This window comes from Melanotaenia boesemani, chromosome 4 (assembly GCF_017639745.1).
Source record: "Melanotaenia boesemani isolate fMelBoe1 chromosome 4, fMelBoe1.pri, whole genome shotgun sequence".
NCBI classification, from domain to species: domain Eukaryota; kingdom Metazoa; phylum Chordata; class Actinopteri; order Atheriniformes; family Melanotaeniidae; genus Melanotaenia; species Melanotaenia boesemani.
Genome location: NC_055685.1, coordinates 19,784,699 through 19,810,241, shown reverse-complemented (window position 1 = coordinate 19,810,241; position 25,543 = coordinate 19,784,699). Strand labels below are relative to the sequence as shown.

The following is a 25,543-nucleotide window of genomic DNA, read 5'->3' as shown; positions in this document are numbered from 1 at the left end:
GAGGTAAACAGAAGCAACTTCCGTAATTTAGTTAATATGAAAATAAACTGACCAAGCCTGTCCAGCAGTGGTTTGAGTGCAGTCTTCCAAAATGGGGTACCTAGATTGTCTCATTTTAGCTGCTTTGCTGACCGTCACATCGACACAGTTTGTACCACCGGTGAGCAACATTTCTCCTCACTCACATCAAAACACTGTTTGGGCTAAACTGTCACCTCACGGTACCGAGTTGAACGGATGGTTTTTGTTATTGATGTTTTAACCAGAAGTGTCATACGCTGTTATTTAAAGCTCTATTTTTTTTATTTATTTACAGTACACAGAAGAATGTCGGACAGGCATGTATCCACCAAATGGACCAACGTAAGTGTCAGAAATCATTTTAAAATCCTACATAGCCTGCGCGTCCAGTCACCTGAGTCACTCATGTTTTGTAACACATTTGCTTCATAACCGTATTCTGCCGCCTTCAAGTGCTTCTCGTAAATGTCAGTTTCTAACTTCAATACATGCAGTTACTTGGTCGTGAATTATGTTTCTATTACTTCCATCGACAGGGGCTGTTAAGTGTTTTTCCTGTGCTGTAGCTGAAATATATAAATGAAAGGAGAAGAAAGAAAATACGCAGACGTTTCTCAATGAGTGATCGTTAATATTCTGCAAGCCAGCTGAATGCCTTCTGTTATCTAATTATTGTCTTCTATTGTCTTCAGTGTTAAAACTGAGTAGACCGTGTTAAGTTAATCAGTTAAGTTATTTGTTAACCAGTAATGCAAAATATCTCTTAAATTTCTCTTAAGAAGTTGATGCTAATTAGCCTTTATCTGCTCGCAGACAGTGCAATCTGAAGATGTAGGCTATATATTTTGGGGATATGAATGATTTTGTATTGGAGTAAACTTTAAAAGATTTTAAAAATTAGTTAATCATGCTAATAACTTCCTCTAGCCTGTTGGCTCTCAACACAACAGCCAACATTTCATACTCTCATACTTGGCGCACAGAGTTTCAAAGGTTTGGGAAAGTTTAGGATCTATTTATCTTTACCTTTGGCCTCATATCTTGCTTTATCTGCATTTTCCACTGAAGACGCAGTGTGGAGAATTTGGTGACTTATGATACTTATAAGTGATACTTATAAGCATGTGCTGTCTTAATAGTAACGTTTCAGTCAGTTTTATAAGTTCAAAATAAATGGCTTTTTTATTGTGGATTTTTTATTTATATTTGTTTTATTTACCTATTAATAATTTATTCTAAAATTTTAATCTTTTCAAACACATTATTTCCCACTCACCTACCAGTTGACATATTATTTCTACATCAAAATGATTTACTAGTCAAATTAAATTAGCTTAGTTAATATTTAAGAACTCAAGTCAGTTCATTCCAACAAATGATAATGTTATGAATGGGATGTCATCTTTCACATCAGCAAACATCAGTATTGTTTTTACAGCTTGTTGTTTTGAAACAGGTTCAAAGGTCCTGTCAGTTGGTACACAGTGGATCTGGACTTACCACCCATCAAGAGATGGACGCCTGTGATCGCTGACAAAAAAAGTTATGTAAGTGCGTTGAGAAATAATTAAAAATCACATCTTTCAAGTCCGTCTTAAATTTCTGTTATGTTCTTCTTGTTTTCAGCTGGTCAGCATGATTCAAGCGATCAGAGACTTGGCAGATGCATTTGTTCCCAGTGGTAAGCTGATAGAGCTGGTGGACATCACACTGGTGAGTGTCAGCTGTTTCTCCAGTGATTTTAAAGGCTATATTTGTAGTGTCACAAAAGGTTTTAAGATTGCAATGTGTTTTATGTTCTGTAGCCTTTAATGGTTGACTCACTACCAAGTCCGTTTGGTGATGAAATAAAAGGAATTGCAGCTGATTCAGGGGTTCCTCTAGGTAAATAATAATAATAATAATAATAATAATAATAATAATATTTCTCCAGTTGAAAAAAAACGCCTCACTGACTTCTGTCCATTTTTTCCCTTTCTTATAATTTAGGTGAAGTTGTCCTGTTTAACATCTTCTACGAGGTGTTCACTGTTTGCACGTCAGTTGTTGCAGAAGATGACAAAGGTAAGTTGATGGGATCCATTTTTGTCAAGAACCACTGACATTAAAATAAAACCTGTTAGAAATACTGAAATGCTTTGGGGCTTTGTTCCCTTCCAGGTAACCTCTTTCATGGCAGAAATTTAGATTTTGGATTATTTATGGGGTAAGAATGTTTCTATGATTTAAAACATTTTTAAGCAAAGCCTCAACACAAATGGTTATAAAAACTTGTGTTTCTTTGCAGCTGGGATGTGAAAAACAAGTCATGGACCATCAGTGAGAAGCTGAAGCCTCTAGTGGTCAACCTCGACTTCAAGAGAAACAATCAGACGGTCTTTAAGTCTACAAACTTTGCTGGATATGTTGGCATGCTCACAGGCATCAAACCTGTAAGGCATTTATTATCATACTCAACATGAAAAACCATTGAAGGAGGACAAAATTGTGGAGTTGTGAGCTTACTACCTTTTGGATTTAATAAAGACTTAAATTATTTTATTCTCTCTTAAAGAACATCTTCACTCTGACTATGAACGAGCGCTTCAGCCTTGATGGAGGATACATTGGTGAGTTAACATTTTCTTTCTCAGCTTTCAGTTAAAATATAGATGATTTGTGTTTGTGAATCCATGCCACTGTTCTAATCTGTTTGCATGCAGGAATCCTGGAGTGGATTTTGGGACAAAGAGATGCGATGTGGATGAGCTTTCTCACTCGATCTGTCCTAGAACATGCAAACAGGTACCCTTCCTTAATAATTAAAAATAACTTGCTGATGAGAAACAGCACAGGAGCAAGACCAAACATCTTTTTATCCAGAACAGCGACACATGTAGTAAATTCCATCTTATCCTGTATATTGCATTTAACCACTTTTCAAGAAATTAAATGCATGAAAAGGCTGATTTCTTATTGTGTAAAAAAACACGTTTAATGTTTGTAAGTCCTTCAGGATTTAGGGGAAACAAGACTTTTATTTTGTGAAGTGTTAACCATTGAGATTGAATTAAAAAGGTGAATAGAAACTAAATGCTAACAGTGAGATCTTTTTTTTTTGCTAGCTATGAGGAAGCCAAAAGTCAGCTGGCTCAGACCAAGCTACTTGCCCCAGCCTACTTCATTCTTGGAGGAAACCAAACTGGGCAGGGCTGCATCATCACCAGGTCCAGGGTGCTCAGTATTGATATCTTGGAGTAAGTACTAAAGCTTAGCTTTGTGATGTAATATTGTCAACAATCCAGAAATTTTGAATTCTTGAACAAGGATGCAGGAGTTCTGTGAACTTTGCCTTTAAGTCTGTACGATTCATCACCATCCAAATGAAAGTGATACTAAAAAAAAAAAAGTTGATCACAAGTCTCTAATGACGTGTTTCATGTCGTGACATACTTGCTCAACCAGCAGCTGACATCTTCCGTTTCAGATCACCTGATTTTAACTGTTTCACAATATGTTGCTTTGTGTGACCAAAGATCACATAGAGATTTTCATTGACCTTGAATTTCAGAATTGACCTGAAGCAAGGCCGGTGGTATGTCCTGGAGACAAACTACGACCACTGGAAGGAGCCTTTTTTCCTGGATGATCGCAGGACTCCTGCCATGAAGTGCATGAATCAGACTGCACAGAGTGTGAGTAGTGATGACAGTCCAGACCTGAACTGGCCTAGTTCTCTGAATAAAACTCTGTTCTGCAAGTCTTGACGTTTTAGTTTTGAAGTCCAAATCTGACAAGTGAATTTCCCATTTTATCAAAGAACCACAACTTTATTTGTCCCTTCTTTTTCAGAACATTTCACTCAGCACACTGTACGATATGCTCTCGACCAAACCAGTTTTAAACAAGGTGAGCCACTTCGTTACAGATTGCACTTCTCCAATAGAAGAAAGTTAGATTCATTATGTTGTTGTAAATATTTTTAATGTCTCTCCAGCTGACCACATATACAACTCTGATGCAAGTGTCCAAAGGCAAATTGGAATCGTACATCCGGGACTGCCCGAACCCGTGCATGCCCTGGTGATCCTCCTAACACTGAGTCTTGATTAGTTTGAATATGTTTATGTGCACAGAGAAAAGCTTCACTGATTAAAACACTGTCATTGGTTGTTCAGACTGCAAACACTTTGAGAACACCAAATTACTTTGTTATGAGGGAAATTAACACCAAAGTGAATCAAACCTGTAAATGTTTCTACTGTTTATTTACTGTAATTATATTTGCAAGAAAATCCAACACTTGTTAAGCGATAGTTCAGTAAATGTAAGATATTGATGTTTTATCAAAGTTAATATGCAGATTAAGGCTTTCTGTCCATTTTTACTTACTGATACTAACGAATGAATTGATACTGACCATTTCCTTTTTTAATGATTAATAAAAGTATTCCCAAATTTGATGTTTTAACTTGTGCTCTGATTGGTCAAGCTCATTAGCCAGGCATAGTCACCTCTGGCCATTCTGGTCTGTCAAAATACCATTTTGATTATCTTCCAGTTCGGATTCTGGCATAAACATATAAAAGACACAAGCATTAAATCAAACTAGGTGGGAATGTGCGTGTTTTTCTTTTGTTATCACAAAAAACACTAGCAGTAATAAAGTAATGAATTAAAGCTGATTACAGTAATCAAGATTTTATTTAAATTCAACTCATACAGGGATAACCATTAAAAACAGAACAGTAGAAATTTGTGTTTTAAGGGATAAAAGTTTCTGAACTTAGATGGAAAAACAATGAGCAGCTATGACTAAACTTTTAAGGAATCAAGTGCAGAAAAGACGAGCTGCACAGCTGTAAGGCCCGGCAGAGACAAAAAACATAGAGAAACATGTCAAACTGATCCCAGAACCAAGAAAAAGACTAAGGCAGGTCTAAACAGGGATTTTAGCACAACAAAAATTCAAACTGTTAATCAGCAGCAAAAGCGCCCCCATCCCTAAAGATAAAAAATCACATTAAACATTCAGAAATAAAACTAAGTGTTGTAGGAGTTTGATTTATGTGTATCTCACTGTCACAGCTACCAATATGTAACTTTGCTCCTTTAAAGTATCAGATAAGGAATCAACAATCATCCAGGTCAGATATAATGTTTAAGTACTGTGTTACTAAAACCGCAATGAGACATCTGTGTAAGTCTTTTACACATTCTGAGCACCAATGGTTTCTGAAAAAGAAGGAAGAAGAAAATTAAAATTTACTCTGGTTTCACTCTTTACATACAGATAAACTAGATACTCAGGCTGTATAGATTTAAGGCGGCAATAAAAACGGTAACAAAGATGGTCATCGGTACCTGGTTCCTTCAGTGCTTGAGCATTTCCCACCAGTCCAGTCAGCAGTTCAGTGTTTCCATTGAGGATCTCCTCAGAGAGGTTGTTATTCTGCTGCTCCTCTACTATTCTTTTCTGAAGTTCCTCCTAATATTACAGAACATTCAGTGAAACACACCTTTTTGCCAACATGTTATAACTGGTCTTCTTCTGAATATCTGCAATGAGTTTGAGCTTTTTCCTTCTGGCAAAGCAGTAATTCATTAGAAAAAGAAGAATTAATTTTTAACTCTTCACACACCTCACACATGACTGAAAGCTGCAGTGGTAAGTCATCCACCTTGACAAAGTCTTCCTCATCTGACTTTTGGCTTGTGTTACCCGAGCCCATCTCCTGCATTCAGAAAATAAGAACAGCAGCAATAACAAGGTTTGAGACCGATCACACATCAAAGAATGAATGAGCACCAACATCCTGACAATGTCCTGCGAAGCTACCATCTGCAGCTGACTCACATCAACACTGATGAGGACAGGTGAGTCTGTGTTAGGACTACTACTGGTTGTTGACTCCTTGGGGACATCCTGACCCTGGCAGATTGCAGAGTCTCCCTCAGTGACAGCAGCTGCCCCAGCTTTACTCTCTCTCTCTGGGCTCTGGCACTCTACCACAGTATCTTCCTCCACTGTGGAATCCCCAGTCCCAACAGATTTACTTATTTCTGAAAAACAAAGATTAATAACTGAGAATATAAAGAAGTTTTCAAATTCTTTTATGCATTTAGGTTAAAACTAAATGCATCAAGTTGGCCTCACCATTATCACTCTCTGAACTCTTCTGTTCAGGTTTTATCTCCTGGATTTCATTGCTGGGTGTTCCCTAAAATGCAGCACAACCATATGGATCAGACAACAAAGAAATCGTTGAAAGGAAATCGCTGATATATAGTTCCATAGCTGACTGTAGCACTGACCTGCTCCACTTGCACATCACTAGAAGCCTGCAAAGATGTTTGAACATCTACTGGTCCAGCTTCAAACTCCTCCATTTCCTCTTCATCATTTTCATCCTCTCCACTGCCATAGTTCGTCAGGGCCTGAGTCTCTGCTTTGGAAAGACCTGAAAAGTAATGAACAAGAAAGATGTAGATAAGGGTCAAAGTGCCATAATATTTGTGTAAATTACCATAATCTATGAGCATTTAATAACTGAAGAAGCTGTGACAATTTAAGCACGTTTTGCCTTTTTCTTTTGCACTATTCAGACTGAATTTGATCTTAACTTGCAGATATCGTTCACCCTTGTAAGTTGAGGCTCAAGTTCCAGATGATTATTTACCTGTGTAGCATTTTGACAGCAGCAAACTGAGGACTTGGTGAAAGATTCAGAAGTCAAATTTATATTCTGAGCAGAAAAGGGTTTTTATACATCCTGTCTAGACTCAAGGTTTGTAGGGAAGATACTGGAAAGTAAAAACTTTTGAAAAATTTTAATTATAATTTTTCTTTACTCCATTTTTCAAACTTTGTACAATGGGAACATCCCCCCCCCCAAAAAAAATCATTATTCAACATAATTTGTGCAAAACAGCACCCCATCACACTTACTGATAGACATTGGAACTACAAGCCCATTTCCTTCATCCTCATCCTCATCCTCTGAAGCTTCGCGGCTTCTGTTGTTCTTCATCTCTGTGTGTAGGTAAAGCTCCGAGACAGAAGACATTTTTTCTTGCTCTGCCTCATCTTGGTCCTGGATAAAATAAGATACATTACCATGGCACACATCATTGGTGTTTTAAGTAGTGTGAATCATTTCTACGTCAGTATTTAAGTGACCTACTTTGTCTTCATCAACATATGCTGGAGAAACAGATTTTTCTGTACCACCTACTGCGTTCTTATAAAGAGAAGAAAAGATTAAAACAAAGGTCAGATTAGTCTACTACAATCTAATATGTAAAAAAAGAAGAAAAATTCAGAAAATAACTTACATGAACAGTGTTTTTGACTTTACTGGGTTCTTCAGCCTTTTTCTTATTTTTGTGCTTAGCTGCCAAAGCAGTGCTGCTGCAGTTGTCCAAATCCTGCATGAGCTTAAAGAAGGCCAGTTCATTGAAAAGGATCTCTGAAATCTCAACCAAGAGATCCTCACCACAGTCCTTTAGAGTACGGCCAACAAATTTACTAAGAGTGTCCTGGACCAAAAAATAAAAAGATGGAAAGTCAGATGGACCTTTTTAAATCAATCTTATTTGTCTTGTATGGGCTGCATTTGAGGTGCTTAGCACTGATCCTACCTGCAGTATGCCTCCCAGCTGTCTGTGGAAAAAGCGGACAAACTCCTTACTCTCATCATTTTGTTGGGTGAGATTAAGAACCATGCGCCGCACAGACGTCAGCAACTGATGGGAACAAACCTCATCCATGTTCTCCTGTTAAAAACAAAGATGAACAAGGTGATTCCACTCAGAGGCATATTTCTGATAATGACCAGTAATGGCACCAAATAATTCTTCAGTAACTTTATTTAAGTACTGGATCTAATTTGATTGATGTCCCAGTTTGGGATCAACAAAGTACTGTCAGTCCATCAAAACAAACAAAACAAAACAAGAAAACTACACTTTGACATTTGATTGCGAACCACTGCATTCACAGTAAATTAAACCTACGGGATAAAATCACTTTGCATACTATTTTTTATCAGGTCAAGACAGGCACATAAAATCAATACTTTAATTCGAACAGAACCTCTGATGGTGCAAAGTTAAGTCTACAGCTCTCTGTTAGTTATCCTACCTTAAGGAAGGGAATTACTTCCGTCATAATAGCTTTGATTTGACGATCAAGCTGCTGGGTGTCAATCTGAGGGCAGTGCACATCACCAGTTGCACCTGCTACAAACACACAAACAACAATCTAATAAGAAATGAACTCACCAATTTACAACATCTAAAATAATAAAAAAATCACAACTGCGCTGTTACACATCTGCACACAGACAGCCTCATGTGATTGGTACCTTCCACCGGCTCAGCAGGGTTAGCAGAAGTACGTTCAGCATGTGATCCTTCAGAACTGCCTGCATCTGCAGCGTTGGTGTTGCAGGGGTTAAATTCAGCTTTAAGCTTCATGCGTTCATACTCCCTAATCCTTGCCAAAGCTTTGTCTAAATGAATCACTGTGTTTCCTGTCAGGGTCGCATAGAAAGGAAAACAAGAAGAGACACACAAAGAATATCAGAAGTTTGAAATCAATAAAGCGAGAGAATGTTATAAGTTTATGAGATATGTATGTATTTGCAACCAGGTTTACACCACAAGACCAAAGAAAGGAAACCAGCCTCACTCTTAATCCATCACATTTAGGTTTACTATTCAACAGTAGTAAGCTTTATTTTGGCCATGTAAGGTGTAAACTACTTGGTTAACTAAAATACAACTTGAGAAGCCTTGCTGAGAAAAGATGGAAGAAGGTATATAATTTTCTGCAGTTCAAGGCCGTAAGCAAAGCATTTCAGCTGCACACAAGGGTGTAGACAAACAGATTTCTTTTTAGAGTCAAAAGATGAACACATGCATAACTATACCCAAGTCATCATTAGCAAAAGGTTCCAGGTTGGAAGAAGTTGACATGTTGCTGTCATTATCCACAGATTCTGCATCATGCCTCCTCTTTGATGTGTCCTGTGCATGTCTCAAATTCTTCTCTACCACCTCCTGAAAAAGAAATCATTTTACAAGTCTAAACACATGCAATTTATGCCTTATGTTAACCCCTGATTACCTAATTGTTAGAGAATAGATTATTCAACACAGATCCACTTTTCAATCACTAATAAAACTACCACAATTATCCAGAGAGCAAGGGATGTAACACATATATTAAACAATGCAAAAATGTCTTCTACAGCCATTTTTCTAACCTGAAAAATTAGACATTTCACTCGTCATTCTTCAACAAAGGCAATATTTAGACAGACAAAAGACCTGGTTCCCAATTAGTGCAACTCTGGGGACCTTGGAGTAGAACAAAGAACACATGTCTAATCTAGCAAGAGAGACATGGACAGATGAGGGTCATTCTTTATAGAAAAGGCTTTTGAAGCTTTGCTGTCAAATTAAATTTAAAGGCAACGAAGAAGGGCAGTGAAAATTAAAATCAGAAAATAAAGAAAAGTGGAAGGATGACAGTACAAGGAGAGATGACAAGAGGCAAGGTCAAAAGAAACTCAGTTCAAAGATGTATTTAATTTGTAGAAAAGAAAGGGCATCAAAGCCATGGGAATAAGATTTTAGAACAGATTAAGGAGACACAAATCAAGAAAAAAGAAAATCAGTTAAGAAAATTGGGAAAATGGCAAGCAGGGTAGAAAGCTTACTTCATCGCTGGTAGTCAGACTCTGGCTGGGAGTGAACTCAGACTGAGAGCCTCCAGCCCACACTACAGGACCAAGAGAGGGCAGCTGGTCCTCAGCAGAGTTCCTCGCCGTCAGGTGGCTGGTCACTATGTCCTGTAAGAATCACAGGATGAACGTTTTATAAACTGTGGTCTGAAGTATACAAGGAAATTCTCTCCGCTGATTTTCAGAGCCAAATAATTTTGATTTTGACACCATTAAAGATGCACAATAGACTTCTCTAGAAAAGCAGATCAATTACAACCATCTGCACCAAATGATGCAATGAATTCCAAATCTAAAATCAAACGTGATTTAAACTAAATAATCAACTCAAATAGGACTTATTAAATGTAAAGTTTTAAAATGGTCAAAACAACTGTATTAATGTCTGAATCACTGCCTGTATTTCAACCCGGACTTACCCACCACTCTCTTTAGGGACAATGAAAATCAAGAAATTATCCCAGCTTATAATTTCAACCATGATTAAAATACATTTGAGTTAGATTCAAATTTAAGTCCATCACTAGAGTTTCTGTGTAAGCTTACCTGCAGAGAATAGAGTGCCCGTTGGCGTAAGTAGTCTGTGTTGAGTAGTTGCAGTTCATGGAAAAGCTCAATGAGGAAGTGGGGTCGTGACTCATTCTGAGATATTAAAGTAGCCACCTCAGAGTAAATGGTCTCCCTCAGAGCTTCGAATAGTGAGAAGTCACTGCTTGCATCTACAATGTCAAGATTTTACAAAATGATATTAAGGTTCACTTTTTCCCCTCAATGTAAAATATACATTTTCAGATCCAAACTCCAGGTGCACACACATTTGGAAGTCTTGGTTTGGGTTTAGTTAGTTAAAGGTCATGCATGATGGTTAGGTGAGGTAAGAACAAAACAATGTTAAAATGTGCATGTGACTTTACCTGGTGCTTCTGTGCATGCAATTCTGTTAGAGAGGAAAGGTGTTCTCCAAGCATAAGCTGTGAGTAAAAATTAAAAATGAACCAATGGTCATGGTAAATGTGCAAAGAAAAGCAAATTATCAAAAAAGATAAGGATGGGGTAAAGAACAAAATGTAAAATCATGAGGATAATGAACAGGAGACATGAAATGTTGACTGTAAATGTGTACAAAGTAAAAAACAAAACAAACAACATACAAAATGAGGAATGGAAACTATGTTTATATAACTTTGGTTACAGGTAGTTTAAGCCATACCAGAGAAGAGATCATTTCGTTTGTTTCCAAGCTTAGCCTTGCTGTCTAGTTTTTCTTGAGTCAGCTTGTCCAACAGGCTTTGATTCTGATCCCTATGATGAGATGGGCGAGTGCTACCAACGCTGTCACTCTCATGGCCTGAGAAGAAAAATGAGAGGATAATCAGCAGTACAATTTCTGTTAATTACAAGTTTGATAACATGCATAAAGACACCAAAAGTAACACAACGAAAACCCAATGAAATAACTACTGAACTGAAATTCTAAAATGAACTGTCAGCCTGGAGTTGACTGAGTTGTCATACTTTCAGAATTCTTGCTTTGGCCTTTGTTTCTTCTGCGGCGGTTCTTGGGAGTTTTGCTCCGAGAGGCCAGGTTGGCTTGTGCAGAGGCCTTGCGTCCAGCCTTAAAAGTCTTTGTGACTGTGGTGGGATCAACAGGATCGGGCATACTGCTGAAGCTTTCCTGTGATTCCTTGTCAAAGTCTTGCTGTTGTGAGTGGCATTTGGCAAAAGTGGGAGAAGAAGGAGGAGATTCCTGCAGCTCTGATTTAGATATGTTATGCCGTGTTATATTGTTTGTGTAGGAAGTGTTCAGTCGGCCAGTCAGTCTAATGGAGTAAAGTGGAAAATAACGGCATAAATAACATTGTTCAACAAACAATACAAATATATTCTCAGTCAAAAATGACATACCCCCTTTCTGTAGTAGTGTTAAGAGGAGAACGCTGCAGTGGTGGAGGGAAATTCATATATTCTGTTTTAATGGAAGTGTTGGGGTCCAACTGCAGCTTCTGGTGTTCAGGAGTAGCTGGACCTACATCACCTTGATGAAAGTCAACCGAGGAAGCAGGGAAGGTTGGATATAAGTTAAAGCCTTAAGAGAGGAAAAAGAAAGAAAAAAATTGCTTCAGGTATTGAGTTAATGCTCAATAAAAAGCAATCACGTAATGGAAGTCTGAAGACAATTCACTTCTGCACAGTTAAGTTATCTCTGTGCATTTGAAGTTTGAGTAACAAACTAATAAAAACAGTAATGTAAATCAAAGAGCTACAAAGAATACATATCATACTGGGAGGGAATGGGGACAAGGCAGAAGAAGGCATGTTGTTAGCTGGAGGATGCATGGTAGAGGAGAAAGGGAAGACTCCAGGGGAAGCTGAGGGGCCGGAGCTGGATTCCTGTGCTGAGCCCTGCTTCTGTGTCTGCCATCCTGCAGCTGAAGAGGAAGGCTGCTGCTGCTGCTGCTGCTGCTGCTGCTGGCGAATGAGGTCATTCAGGACCTGTTTTAGTCTGAAAGAAAAAGCGTTGAATTGCAAGATTGCAAATTTTAAAAACGTGCAACATCTGCTTCAACTTAATTCTAATATTTAAGCTACTGCTTTCACCTTTGTACATTGTTTTGCTGCCAAGCCAGCTGGGTATAGCACTGGTTTAGCTGATGCATGACAAGATGGACCTGTGGTGATGACAGGTTGTTTGGTAACAAGCTGAACTGACCCGTCAGCAGAGTTTGCAGCATGTATGATAGTGTCTGTGAAAATAAACACAAAATATATCCTTACTGATCAGACAAAAAAGGACAAAACCAAAACTAGATAGAGGGCTACTGTGAAGGTCAAGCAGATCCTGTTCAAATCCAGTGCCATCAAGTGTCCTATCATCTGATTGCAAGTGAACTGGTCTGTACAAAAACCTGAGGAGTGAGAATACATCCCACTTGAAAATCTGCTGGTTGCTTGGAGTCACATCAGACTGGTAGTTGGTCCTTCAATACGGCCCAGTGTTTGCACTGTTATGAAAATGTAATCACAAGTCTGTCTGACCACCTGAGTGTGGCCTGAGTGATCAAATTTAAATGGATCTTCCGTGCACCTGTATTTAGCACAGTCCAACTGCAACTGTATCATCAAGAAAACTTGTTAACACCAGGTCTGAACAGTGTCTGTGCAAGCATTTGCTAAGTGTGCTAACCTGCTGGTCTTGAAGAAGTGTCTGACACATGCTTGTACTGAAGTCCAGCTGCCTCTGCAGGTGGCTGACTTGTTCCTGCCAGTGACATGAACCCTCAGTCAAGGAGAGTTCAGAGGCCCAGCGCAGGTTCTCCTGTCGACGTATACCTCCACGCTGGCTTCCAGACTGGTTCAAACTTCTGAAAGGCTGCTTTGCCTTAGTTTTATTATGAAGATGCCCATCACTCTCACCTGAAAAGGCTGTGGGAGGCTTCAGATTGCTGGAGATAAAAACACAAGCAAAAAAAAAAAAAAAAAAAAAGATAAATATATGAATTAACGGACAACAGATACAGAGCTCTAAGGTAACAACCTCTCCTACGTCATGTGGTCTGACCTTCCTTGATTCTTCCTGTTACTGAAGGAGCGCTGGTTCATGCTTGTTGAATAGAGATGGATGTCTTCATCAGAGCTGCTTTCCGTACATTGTTCTGGCTCGTCTTCCTCCTCTGCAGCTATCTCTGAGTGGTACTCATCCTCCTCTTCTTCATCATTATCATCATTGTCATCAAGGTGGCAGGGACTGGAACCCCAAGTAGCCATTGTTCTAATTAAAAATTAAAATATCAGTAGAAAAATAATTTGCCATTGGAACAATAGTTCATTATTAATGTAGAAATAATACTGTAATGTCACCCAAATATGAAAACAGAGGAGCAGTATATCATGTGAAGCAGCTACAAATTCTAAAGATTCCCCAGTTGGACTTTGATCACAGACCCATTGAGCAACATGTCTTCTACCTTTCATCCCTACTGACAGGCTGTGAAGGTGTAACATTGTCTTCTTCATCTTCAATCTGGCAGGGCGAGTCACTGAGGCCACTACGCCTCTGGTGTTCAGCCATCAACGACTCTAGATGCTTTCTGCGCTGTCGTAGATCTTCCCGCAAAATCTGTCGGCGACGCATTTCTGACCAAAGCTGTTGGCAGCACAAGAAGAGAGGGCATGGTAAACGCTCCTGGTCTGTTAGTAAAGTGTAGTGCTTGTTTGTGACAAAAGATGATTTCAGCATTAGAGGGTGTACTGACGAGAAAGTTGGAATCTGTTACCTCATTGTCAGTGACTGAAGAAATGGCTGCCTCTGGAGCAGTAGGTTTGAGCACAGCTAAATTGGTTTTGGGTCCAGAGGGTGAAGAAGCCTGGAGAGTAGCAGGTGTGGAAGCTGCGACTGGAACCTTCCTCAGCAAACCTTGTTGACTTGCTGTGCTGGATACAGATGACTGCTTGGACACCAGAGGAAAAAATTAATTTAAAAACAGACCTATAATACTTTACTCAAAAATAAACAGTTATGACTTCACACAAATACCAATAATCTCCCTGTACTGTTTAAAATTCATTTTAAGGCAGTTCAAAATTTGTTCTGTCCCAAGTCCTCCATTTGGGTGAATAAATTCTTCAAAGCATAAAAACTGTAACTATGTCAATTTACCCCCTTTAATATATGAGCCCAATAAACTACCCTAAGAATCCAATTTAGAATAAATAAAAGCCTCAGGAAAATTTTATCCTAAAACTTTTCAATTTAAAGTTAAACCCATGAAGCTGAGTGTTTGCAAGGCCAGTCCATATTTATTATACAACTATAAAATTACTATCATTTGTTAAACAGATAAAACAACAAATGTTTTGTTGGTCACCAAAAATTTACTGATGTAAATGTATGAAGGGAATGCAGGACTCTGCATTACCTGTAGGTCAGGGCAAGCCCACTGCAGGTCCTGGATCTTGCCTTGGATTTCAATGAGTCTCTGGCGTTCTTCATGAAGTTGCTTCAGCTCCTGCTTCTGCTGGCGCAGCTTCTCCTCATAAAGTTTCTCTCTGTTAAAAGAGCAGAGCAGCTTTGATGTAGTGCAAATTAAATCAGAATACAGACACATGAGAACAAATTAGGATGGAAAAACAGAGTACAAAACCAATTTTTAAAAGATGTTTTAGTATACCACACCTGGCCTTGCTGGAGAGTGCAAGGTCTCTAGGACTCTGTTTAGATCCAGTCCCCAACGTTCCAGGCAGAGGACCTCTGGTATTATTTGGCTGTTGGTGTAATGCATCATCCTCATTTGCTGTTGTTACATCTGTGTCATCACTCTGGATACAGACAGACTGTGTTAGGGTTTCTTTGCCAGAATAATGTGTCAATTAATGTAAAGAGACAGACACCTTCTGGATTCTACATTTACTAAAATTCCCTTCCAATAAAAAAAAAAATAAAAAAAGTTTGCAATTTTGTTCACGTCTATAAAATGTTTTTCATGTACTACAATCTGTGTAGTAAATGTCGGCGGCTGTAGTTCAGAAGGAAGAGCAGTTGTCCACCAACTGGATAGTCGGAGTCAGGCTTCCCCTGACTCTATGCCGAATTGTCCTTGGGGAAGACACTGAACCCCACGTTGCCAGGTGGGGCAGGGGGTCCATGGCTTTTTAGTATTTGCATGAAGGGAGCCCCCAAGGAAGATAGGTTGGGAACCCCTGGTGTAAAGCACTTTGAGTAAGCAACATGACTGGAAATGTGCTATATAAGTACAGTCCATTTATCATTTTACAAGACATGAGAAAAAAATATAAAATGAACCATCAGTTCTGTGGCTGGGGATACTTGGTTTGATTCTGCAGAATGTCACCTGGAGTCTGAGAAAGGCAAGGCCAGAGAGACTCTAAGTTCTACAAAGAAAAAATGAGTTCCTGAATGTAGTCAGTATTAGTTACTCCAATCTTCCATGTAGAACTTCACAGGCTGTTTGACCTAATCTTTCTGATACTGTCGGTAGTGCTCTATAGATTTAAAAAGTAAATAAAAAAAAATGTGTGTAAAATTGTTTGACAATTTTACAGACAAAAAAAGAAGAGAAAAACAAAAACAACGTATGGACATTTTACCAAAGCTGAAACGTTGACTTTAATGGTAGAAGGACTTTTAAGAACTGCTGCATCCTGTTGTCTGCCCACCTGTACCATGGCCACCAGTTCCTGAAGCTGCCAGAGTTTTTGCTTTGCTGTCTGGCGACGAACCTTCGGTGCATAACCTGCATCATTCCCAAGGCTGCTCCTCCGACTAGACTCTGATGCACTCTCCTGGGCCACAGCCTGTGCCCCTTCGTCATTATCCATACAATCTTCATCCTCATCTTCATCCTTCACCTGATTATATGGGATATCCCTGTTGTACTGGCATTCTACATGAGAGAAAAGTTAGAATGTCATCAGACTGTATGTTAAATCATTAGTTCCTTCCTCCTGAAATCAAAGCACTTTTCCATCAGTAGAAATTATGAGGCTAAGAAGGTTTTCAATCATGATACAACGTGGCATTCTAAAGTGTGAAACAACATAGCTAATTGAAGAACACTGAAAAAAGCATCAAGGCCACGTAGTGCTATTAGTTTCCTATATTATGGAACTTTCAAACTTTTATGAATCTATTTCATGTTGGTCAATTTTTATTGTATTAAAATTGTCTTAAAATAAAGTATAATAATGCTACACTACAAATACACAGGAGTAATATTAACGCCAAGATTAATGGTAGTCAGTGTAAATTTGCACATGAGCGAACCTATGGCTGTGGTGATGTTGAAACTGCAGAGGTTAGCTGCCGCCCGGTTGTTGATCTCACACTCAGTGTTGAGTCTCCCATCCCGGTTGTTGGTTGTACTGCTTCTGACACTGCATCTGTTTGTCAGGCTGTTCAAGTCCGCCCAGTTCCCTAACCTCTGTGGGTTTCTAAAGAGATCCATGCAAGCAATGGAATTACAGAACAGAACTTAAGAATTAATTAAATAAAAGATGCCTTATGTTTACAGCCATAAATTAAATTAAAGTCACTGTCAAGAACAAACTAATTGTATTTTAGTGTTCATTTACCCATTTTTACCCAGATATTCTTTCAATATTTTTTTCTTGATTTAAGCAATTCATTTACCTGATGTTAGTAACAGGCTGGCGATTCTCCTGCTCAGAGTCAAACATGGTCTCAAACATAGATCCATCCTCTGTCTCATCTTCCTCCTCATCATCATCTCCCTCTTTTACATTTTCATTGACTGCATCCACCATCATATCAGAAGTCTGCTCATAGTACTGAACCAATTCCCGCAACTCATTCAGGCGCTTGTGGACCTCCTTTAGCTTCCTGTAGGATTATGTGAAAAAACAATCTATGTGGGTTTCACTTATTTAAAAGGTTGAGGCACAAGATAGAACAGCATCTTCTCAGTTTGCTCTTGTAAAAAAAAAAAAAAGAGTCAGTATACAGTCATACAGAAAAACACCCCTTATAACTATGGAGGCTGAGAGTCTTGTTCGAGTACACAGAGGCTAAAACATGTCAGTAGGAGGCCTTTTAGAAGCTTTCTTTGTTTGGTAATACTACACCACCCTCACTATACAACAACCTGCTGTTGATATTTGACTAGCCTACTGCTTTGAGCTAAATGTGTGTTTTTGCATTTACCGCAGCTTGTCAGCAGAGTTGGAGCTGTCCTGTTGTTGTACGAGTGAAGGCTGAAAGGAGGTGGAAGCCAAGGCCCCATTAGAGCAGAGAGCAGATGGACAATCTAAAGATCCTTCCATTCTTGGACTGCACTGTGCTGACAAGCCACGACCTGAAGGGATTTACATGCTATTAGTGTAAATTCAGTTACACTTTGTGAGGATAAAAGCCCAAAAAATGGTTAAAAAAGGGAGGTTGAAAATACCCTCACATGAGTTATTGTTTAGTGTCTGGTCTCTGAGCGAATGCAACTCTTGTAGGATCTTGTCCATGGTTTGTTTTTTGTCTTGGAGTTCTTGTAGTTTGGTGAGTTTGGCACTTGCAGCTGTCCCTCCAGTGTCTAGACCAGTGTGGGGTCCAGAGGCAGAGTGAAGAAGTGGCCTGTGTTGAGGTGGTCCAACAGCCTGGGGAGGCCTTGACCAACACACCTCTCTGGAGAGGGAAAGACTCTGTGCCTGGCGCCGGTTATCTGGCACTGCTTTAGTCTGTTGGTGAGATTTTTTTAAGAGTTGACATATCTTAACAAATGAGTGACAGATTAAGGCTGTTCATACCAGCACTGTGGATTACAATTTTAAAATTGTCTAGATGATATAATCTTTTGAACCATGGAGAATATGGCAGCCCACATGTTGTTTCTACTGTACCTGAGAGTCACGTAGCTGGTTGTGGAACCGCTGAATCAATTCATTTAACTCATCATTTAGTTCAGATGTGATGCTCAGGCCAGAAACACTGCCGGTGGTTTCTGTGACAACTGAACATGACAACAAAAGTTAAAACATTTGCTTGTGTTAATCATAATATTTAACTTAATATGGTGGAAACTGAACATGTTTGACTGAAAATGCTAACACATTAATATAATTTTGCAAAGGTCAGTCAATTTAATGTTAAATAGCTGGCATTGCTGAGTCTCTGTCTAAAAGAAAAGTAATGAATAGTTCGACTCAGTAATTTCAGTGGCTTTCCTCAACGCTAGTCCAGGGTTTCCACACATGTAAATGATCGTGGCACACCGCCACAGCAAATTAAAAGCTGCCGTGCCTTCAGAATTTAGGAAGTTTATCTTACCAGTGTCTTCAATCACAGCGAGTGCCTGCTCTGCACTGTGCTGCATGGCCATTAGAGCTTCCTGTCGACCTTGCAGGGCCCTGAGCTGCTCCTGCTGCTCTAGCATCTTCTTCAGCAGCTCATGCTGCTTGCGCAGATTCTCCAATTCTTCCCTCTGGTCAGCACGCGCAACTTCTGGTCTTTCACCCTACAAAATTCACACCCATATTATCAGTACAAACACTGATTCAGTCAACATCTGTGTCAGCATTAAATCACTGTTGCAGGCAGAAACGCTTGATCAGTACTAATAGAAAGCAAGACTACCACTACTACAACAAAGGGACATCTTGGTTGGTATCTTTGTTGCATTTCCACATGCTATTAGTTAAACACTGCCCACCCAGTGCACATGTTTAGCATATTAAAGCATTAGGGAAAGTGGCATGTTTCATGCAAACAGGCTGCAACAAAGACACTCACTGCTGCATTTGAAACATCTGAAGACTGCAGCTCAACGTTGAGAGAAGTGCTCTCTGCCAGTGAACCTGAGCCAACTGCAGAGTCCAGGGTCCCCACATCAGCCTCATCACTCTCCCGTGCCTGTGAAATTGTTGAAAGAACAGCCAATCACACAAAAAAAGATGAGAACCACAGCGTACAACTAACAATCTGTTCCCCATCAACTGTTTATCTAAAGAAAGAGGTGAAGACCTCTGAATGCATCACCTGCTAAAATATGTAAGAATTAGAAGAGTAAATATACATTATATATTATAAATATATAAAATGCTTAAATAAAATTGGGGAAACTGCATTGTGTCACAAGAAACTGTTGCACAATGTAGAAAAATGGTGTGTCATGTCTGGAATTGATAACATGTACATAGAGCTGAACATTTATTAGTGTTTCAATCGAAATTGCAAAAAAGAAATTGTGATTAGCAACTTGCACAATTAAGTTTCATGTTAAATGACGCCTGAGCCAAGTTTCACACCTGGAACATCCCTGGTTTTACAAATCCTCTCGCTCCAGACCTATTTACTGTTGTCTTTTTAGTGCGATAGCAGGGTCCTTTGTTGACAGTTAAAAAATGTGTTCGGCTGTGATTCTGCTCTATCTGAGCCTTAAATATGTTCACATCAGATTTGCTTTGTGTTTCTTTCCCCACATTCGATTATTCCTCCCTCTCAGAGCCGGTGAGAGGTAGGGGGAGAGGAAGCAGCCGCAGCAAAGAGAGGACAGACTGTGCAAAACTGCAGAGAAAGAGTGAGTTACTCTTCTTCCTCATGTTCACGGATGGGCTTCATCAAACTTTTCCCGATGAGGGGGTTTAACATCTTAAGATGAGGTAGGTTACATGTTTAAATTAAACGCCATGTTGTACTTAGCTGGGAAGTCATGCCTTCAAACCTCATCACAGACTAATTTTTCATTAATGACTGAATTGCTGACAAAAAAACAGAGGACAGAAAATGTAATAGGACTCAGAAATGATCACACTGACGGTTGATTCAGCTTGCTCACTTCCATGATGGACATGAAGTTCTCAGCATAACACAGTTGTTTCCATCTTCACCTCCCTGGGAGAGTTTAAAAAATGGATTTCTGTCTGTTTTTCAGGTGGTTGAAGTCATATATTGTCCGAAATGCATTCTCCATGGCGACCTGTGCATTTGCTTCTTTTTTTGGCCTTATATGAATGTTGATTGCCATTTACAAAGTGCCTGAATGTTTAAGTTTGTGATTGTTCTTTATGTTACCTGTCTGGTAGACTGTAAACTGAATTGACATTATCCATACAGGGATAAATAAAGTTGTTTGAATCTTGAATCTTGAGTGTTCAGGCTCGTGTCTGTGTGGCATCAAGGTGAAACACTGTTGTGTGCAGCACAGATATCATAAGAAATGTGATGTAAATAACATAAATAACATCAGACTGTTTTGTTTTTACTACAAGGATAAAGTATAAACCCGTTCTAAAGAAAACGTGATCTTCAGACTTCAGTGTTTTGGCCACAAGTTGCATCTTGCAGTTGGTAAGCCGTTCATTTATCAACTTTGCGTCCTTGTTAGAATTCAGAGCAGTTCATATTTTAATGTTGTGTGATAATCCTCCATCTTACATAGAAAATATATTGCTGCTTGGACAATGAGCAGAAGCTGAAATTTAAAGATTAAATCACAAATCTAAATCGCAATTGCAATATTGGACAAAAAAATTGCAATTAGATTTTTTTCCCCCGTATCATTCAGACCTACATGTAAATGATGCCGTGTTTCAGGTCACAGAGCAAAATAGCAATGTAATGCATTTTTAATGCATGCATGGCAGGCTGTCAGAAAACGACTTAGACAAGTTCTGTTTCATCTATAAATGAACCAAGACACATCATTCATACAGGACACATCTTCTTGAAATGATATAGCTTTAACCTGACAAAACTAAGAGAAAAAGAAACACACTTACAAGCATTTTCTGCAAGAACCGTAAATAGGACTTCTCCTGCTCCTTGAGGTGTTCAATAAGATGAGAAAGACGCTCCACGTTGGCAGGCACATCATTCTTTTCCACCAGATCATCCCTCATGGAGCTGGCCTTACTGATGTAGTCCCGAATTTGTACCAGTTTGCTCACCACCTGAGACCGAACAAAGAAAGGGGGGTGGTGTATGGGTGTGGGTTTGAGTTTGAGTAGAAACATAAAGAGAAGACAGGGGAAGACATAACAAAAGGTAAGTGAGCATCTGTACTGATGGCTCAGACTAGGCTACACAAGGGCAGAAACGGGGTTGGGCTCAGAATTCACTGGGCACCAAGGGTGGCATATTTATAAATTGCCCTAAATACAGCCTAGTTTCAGCTGCACCGACTCTCCCTCACTTTCATCCTAGTTTTGGTTTTCAAGTATTCTGGAGTGTGATGATGCACAGATAATGCCACATGTACAGCAGCTATGAATAGAGGCTTCATATTTATCAGCCTGTATCAATCAAATATGCCATAATTAACCTGATAATCAGGACCTTTGCTATAACATCACAAAATAGTCAAATCTTTAACAAAAAAAGTATCTTCTGTATTTAATACATTAGCACCATTTAGTGTTGACAAATATCCTCACCACCTTATAATTTGTCACTGTAATCCCCAAAAGAACAAGTGGTAATTAAACAGCTGGCTATGATCTTGATAAGCATAAAACATCACCTGGCTGCTGTCTAATGTGGGCTCTCCTTGTCCACATTCTTTCTCTGTTAGGAGCCCTCTCTCAGTTTCACCACGACCAAGCCTTGGAGATTCTTTTGCAGCGACCACAGAGGTTACCATTTCCCTGAGTCCTGGACTCTGCTTCTTAAGTTCCTTGGAGATTGCTGGGGTTGTTGGGGCAGATGCAGAGGGCTGGAGCAGCTCCTTGCTCTTGTTAGTATTTACATGCAGAGGCACAAAGTTGTAGGGCTTCTTGTTTTCTCCAGCTAACTGGCGCTGGTTGTTGGCAGCTGTGACACGTCCCTGGGAGTCACTGCCAATGCTCCTCTGAAAAAGAAGATATAAAAAAGTTCAAACCAATCATCATTTAACTTTTGGCAGTTTTTTTAACTGTTAGTAGCATGCATGTTCAGATTTATGCTTGTCCAGTTTTTTCTGTCATCTGCAGTTTACTTAATCATATGAAAAGGTGGATGTTTAAAAAAAAACAAAAAAAAAAAAAAACACACACACTTCATTAAATTCTTGTGCCCAAGACACGGCAAATACAGATAATCTCATCTGGATAACTGTTACAGGTATGCAGTTGTGAGTTAGTTTGCAATTGCATCCTCATGACACAGCCTGCGTGACTGACACCCCTTCCTTGTGCATCAGTGTCCTGCATTTTAGTACAGACATAGAATGGGGGATGTTGATGTGCCTGTAAGCCAGCAAATGAGGTAACCACAGAGTAGAGCATGTGGCACAAAGCTGCCTCTGTTTAGTCTACATAAATTACTTTTACTGCTTTGTGACAACAGCTACTGATATAAAATCCTCTCAACAGCATTATTCCTGTGTAACAAGGTCTTCTCGCTAAAGGAAATTTTCTTCTCCTTATTTAACATGGTGTTTTCATTATACTGTTAAAACCATCATGCATAAAAATTACACACTGATGGGTATATCAAGAACCAGTGTCAACAGGAAGGTCCCCTATTGAGTGTCCTCGCATCAACAGCATCTGAACAACACTGCAGAGAAGACTTCCGACAGGACACACAACCTGTGCCTGAACAAGACATGGCTCACCAGCACAGAAGGGGGCAACAGAATGTAATGAAGTGAGGGAATGAGGAAGACCATGTAGATTAAAACAAAAAGTGTTCTTAGTGTTCATTAATATAACATAGAATGATCTCTTAAGTCATGATCATCTGTTAGTCCCAAGTTTCTTCACTGCACATGGCTACATTGATGTGAAGTGTTGCTTGTTTTAGAAAAATAAAAAATGACAGAAGTGCTTGTCTGCAACATGTTAATTCAGTTGTCAGCTTCATGTTGTCACTGCTGCTTCATTTACTACTGTAAACAACCTAGTCAGTGTGAGTGCTCTAACCAAGAAGTGCCTATTGTTTAAGTTGAATCACTCATATGGACAAGTTAAGACTTATGAAGTCATCTGACGACAAGTGTTTGGCATGTCTGTACTTTCATGCAATTTCTCAGTTGATCCTTGCACCAGTAATATCTGAGAAGGGATTTGTTTTAAACCAAGTTCAATAAGCAGGAGAGCCATTCATTAGCACGAAGACTGATTGATAGCAGTGGTGGCAGTGCCTTTAAAACTATATTTAACATCCATTAAGAACAGAAACTGGTTAGAAACTTTTCAGTCGGATCTTTAACAGAGCACTGTACTAACACAACAGTTTCTTGGGGAGAAATAAAAATCTAAATACAGAGCTAGTCAAAAATCCCAACTTATCTGTTTGAGTATTCCTAAGACACCGCTTAACAAGACCATGACCAAAATTTAAAAAAAAAAAAAGAAAAATCAAAAAACACCAATTTACCTCATCCAGGTCTGTAAAATGTATTCTCTGACGGAGTTTGTCTAGCTCAGCCTGGTCTGGGACAGACATTTGGGTGGTGTATTTGATGTGAGGGTAGGAATGAGGAGTTCGAGCTCTTCTGCGGCCAGCCCCAGGGGTGGACTCTGGCGAAATGTCATTCATCAAACGACTGTCCACCACCGCAGCAGACAGCTTTTTCTTGTTCTTCTCTGAAGACCGGTTTGCTTTCTTTTGCTGTACCCCCCAGTTCTTAATCCGAAACAGAAACATTAGCACAATTAACTGTTAAGGACATTTATTCTGTGGGAACAGAAAGTACATGTCAGAGAGATGTGATGGCAGCAATAAATTGTGATTGAGCAATGTGTGCATGCTAGCTTTAAATTCTGGGGATATTGGCTGTATATAAAATGGAAAAGATGCATGACCTATTTGGTGTAGCAATCTGTGTAAATTAAACTAAGAATCACATGCCTAAGCTAGACTCTTACCATGTTGTTGAGCCTATCTTCCAAACTACCATTGGTTGCAGCCCAGTTGTGCAGCTCCTCTGCACCGTCATCAAACGGAGTGCCTCCAGTTGCCATGTCTTAGCACAGCTTTCTGGAATTCATAATAACAAAGCATGCAGGTTATCAAACACAAAAAACGGGGTGAAAAACCCATTTGTACATGTCAAGTATAACCAAAATGTAATGGCCACTCAAAATGTTCCAACTAATGTCCATTACAACGAAGGAAGGCTTACATTGATCAAAAAACATTTCAAGGAAATGTGGGTTTTCAAGCAGCATTAACCTAAAGTTATGGCAAAAAAAGTAAATTTGACATTTAATTAATCTCGTGAAATTGGCTAATAGGCAAGACAAATTAGCTTTCAATAAGAACATATAGGTTGCCGTTGGTTAACGGTTGCGTTTTTTCCGTTAACAGCCAACGTTAAAAGGTTATTTTTATTAACCTCAAATGACAAACTGTCCCATTAACGACTAGTCTGAACGCATCGGCAAATTTGACCCATCGTGTACCCGCACTTTTGTTTGTTTTTGTTGTTTTTTTCTGTTACCTGTCCGTTAGCCTTAGCTACTGTGTGGGTTTTGTGTGGCCCGCTTGGATTCCCGGGGAAAGATGTAAAATGTTTCTTCCACAGAGTATAAACTTTGCGCGAGCTCTTGGCAAAAACAAGCAAACAAACGAAAAGAATACAGCACAACAGTGTCTGCTGTTGCTGAACAAGAGACGACTATTATCTTACTAATTGTTGGCTCTTACAAAGGTTAATGCCAATGCACAAGGCTTGTTTCTTAGTGAAGTTTGTTAGCAAAACATTTGTGACCTATTTCCGCCCTGCAATCGCCATGACAACACAAAATAACCCAACCGCTTAATATCACCTAGCCCGCTGTCAAACATTAACCGTTCCCTTCTAATGAAATAAATCGTGACGCTAACGAGTCATTAAAGTTGTCGAGTCTTCCGATTTTAGTAGGCTAATACCACCTAGCTTGCTACCAGCGTCTCAATTGAGTCAACTTAAAATGTCTCAGCAAAAGTTGAAACACAAGCATCTCCTATGACGTTTGCAAAGCATAACTTCAAGCTGAAATTAAGCTAGTTACATTGTTTAGTTAATGTTTGCATACCTACAATACTAAGCCAAGTTAGAAACAAACGCAGCCAGTTTTATGGTGGCTTTATTCATAATATTTAACTGCTCTTGCTAAGATAGCTAGCTTACGATTTAAGAAAGGGAACGTTGACGTTACCACTCAGAACCCCAGACAAACGTCGCCGTAGAGAATCTCTTGCGTTTATGTATATGTTTTACAATGTCTTTCTGCGTCCGATAAAAGACATTTTACTTCGAACCGCGTGCTTTCGCTCCCAAAACCCAGGAACCATGGAAAGTGATATTAGCCTGACATTTACACATCCACACATCAGATGGCAGTACACATGAGGTACCAGCTATTGT

General features: G+C 39.3%; 2 protein-coding genes across 7 annotated transcripts; one reads left to right on the top strand and one right to left on the bottom strand.

The window, feature by feature from the left end:
* asah1b (N-acylsphingosine amidohydrolase (acid ceramidase) 1b) lies at positions 1-4,461 on the top strand. The gene is made up of 14 exons (XM_041984234.1): positions 1-160; positions 317-363; positions 1,478-1,568; positions 1,648-1,734; positions 1,827-1,905; positions 2,011-2,085; positions 2,182-2,227; positions 2,309-2,453; positions 2,576-2,630; positions 2,724-2,805; positions 3,126-3,257; positions 3,572-3,695; positions 3,853-3,909; positions 3,998-4,461. The coding sequence occupies exons 1-14, from the start codon at positions 92-94 to the stop codon at positions 4,085-4,087; spliced, it is 1,179 nt and encodes a 392-aa protein (XP_041840168.1). The 5' UTR covers positions 1-91; the 3' UTR covers positions 4,088-4,461.
* Positions 4,462-4,681: 220 nt separating this feature from the next.
* On the bottom strand, positions 4,682-25,484 carry pcm1 (pericentriolar material 1). 6 transcript variants are annotated; one of them, XM_041984227.1, is made up of 40 exons: positions 25,335-25,484; positions 24,060-24,171; positions 23,569-23,817; positions 21,731-22,057; positions 20,991-21,161; positions 19,003-19,122; positions 18,541-18,727; positions 18,114-18,223; positions 17,678-17,951; positions 17,428-17,578; positions 16,897-17,106; positions 16,531-16,697; positions 15,924-16,150; positions 14,923-15,065; positions 14,666-14,795; positions 14,024-14,194; positions 13,715-13,893; positions 13,309-13,518; positions 12,934-13,192; positions 12,348-12,493; positions 12,032-12,252; positions 11,655-11,835; positions 11,265-11,569; positions 10,960-11,097; positions 10,664-10,720; positions 10,296-10,468; positions 9,726-9,857; positions 8,934-9,063; positions 8,367-8,534; positions 8,144-8,241; positions 7,642-7,776; positions 7,336-7,539; positions 7,185-7,241; positions 6,950-7,094; positions 6,316-6,461; positions 6,158-6,221; positions 5,858-6,063; positions 5,643-5,735; positions 5,365-5,488; positions 4,682-5,235 (listed from the first exon to the last, which is right to left on the bottom strand). In XM_041984227.1, the coding sequence occupies exons 2-40, from the start codon at positions 24,153-24,155 to the stop codon at positions 5,210-5,212; spliced, it is 6,330 nt and encodes a 2,109-aa protein (XP_041840161.1). In that variant the 5' UTR covers positions 24,156-24,171; positions 25,335-25,484; the 3' UTR covers positions 4,682-5,209. The 6 variants fall into 6 exon arrangements, with proteins under 6 accessions (XP_041840161.1, XP_041840164.1, XP_041840162.1 ...); XM_041984230.1 differs by having other exon boundaries at positions 7,342-7,539; XM_041984228.1 differs by lacking the exon at positions 25,335-25,484 and adding an exon at positions 24,635-25,189.
* Between the last annotated feature and the right edge of the window lie 59 nt (positions 25,485-25,543).

Excerpts from the sequence above, each read along its gene's own strand:
- asah1b (XM_041984234.1), top strand. The coding sequence starts at position 92 with ATGGGGTACCTAGATTGTCTCATTTTAGCTGCTTTGCTGACCGTCACA. Across the intron at positions 2,631-2,723 it reads CCTTGATGGAGGATACATTG|GAATCCTGGAGTGGATTTTG; the intron begins GTGAGTTAACAT and ends GTTTGCATGCAG. Across the intron at positions 3,696-3,852 it reads TGAATCAGACTGCACAGAGT|AACATTTCACTCAGCACACT; the intron begins GTGAGTAGTGAT and ends CTTCTTTTTCAG.
- pcm1 (XM_041984227.1), bottom strand. The coding sequence starts at position 24,155 with ATGGCAACTGGAGGCACTCCGTTTGATGACGGTGCAGAGGAGCTGCAC. Across the intron at positions 14,796-14,922 it reads GCACTCTCCAGCAAGGCCAG|AGAGAAACTTTATGAGGAGA; the intron begins GTGTGGTATACT and ends CTCTTTTAACAG. Across the intron at positions 7,095-7,184 it reads CATATGTTGATGAAGACAAA|GACCAAGATGAGGCAGAGCA; the intron begins GTAGGTCACTTA and ends TATTTTATCCAG.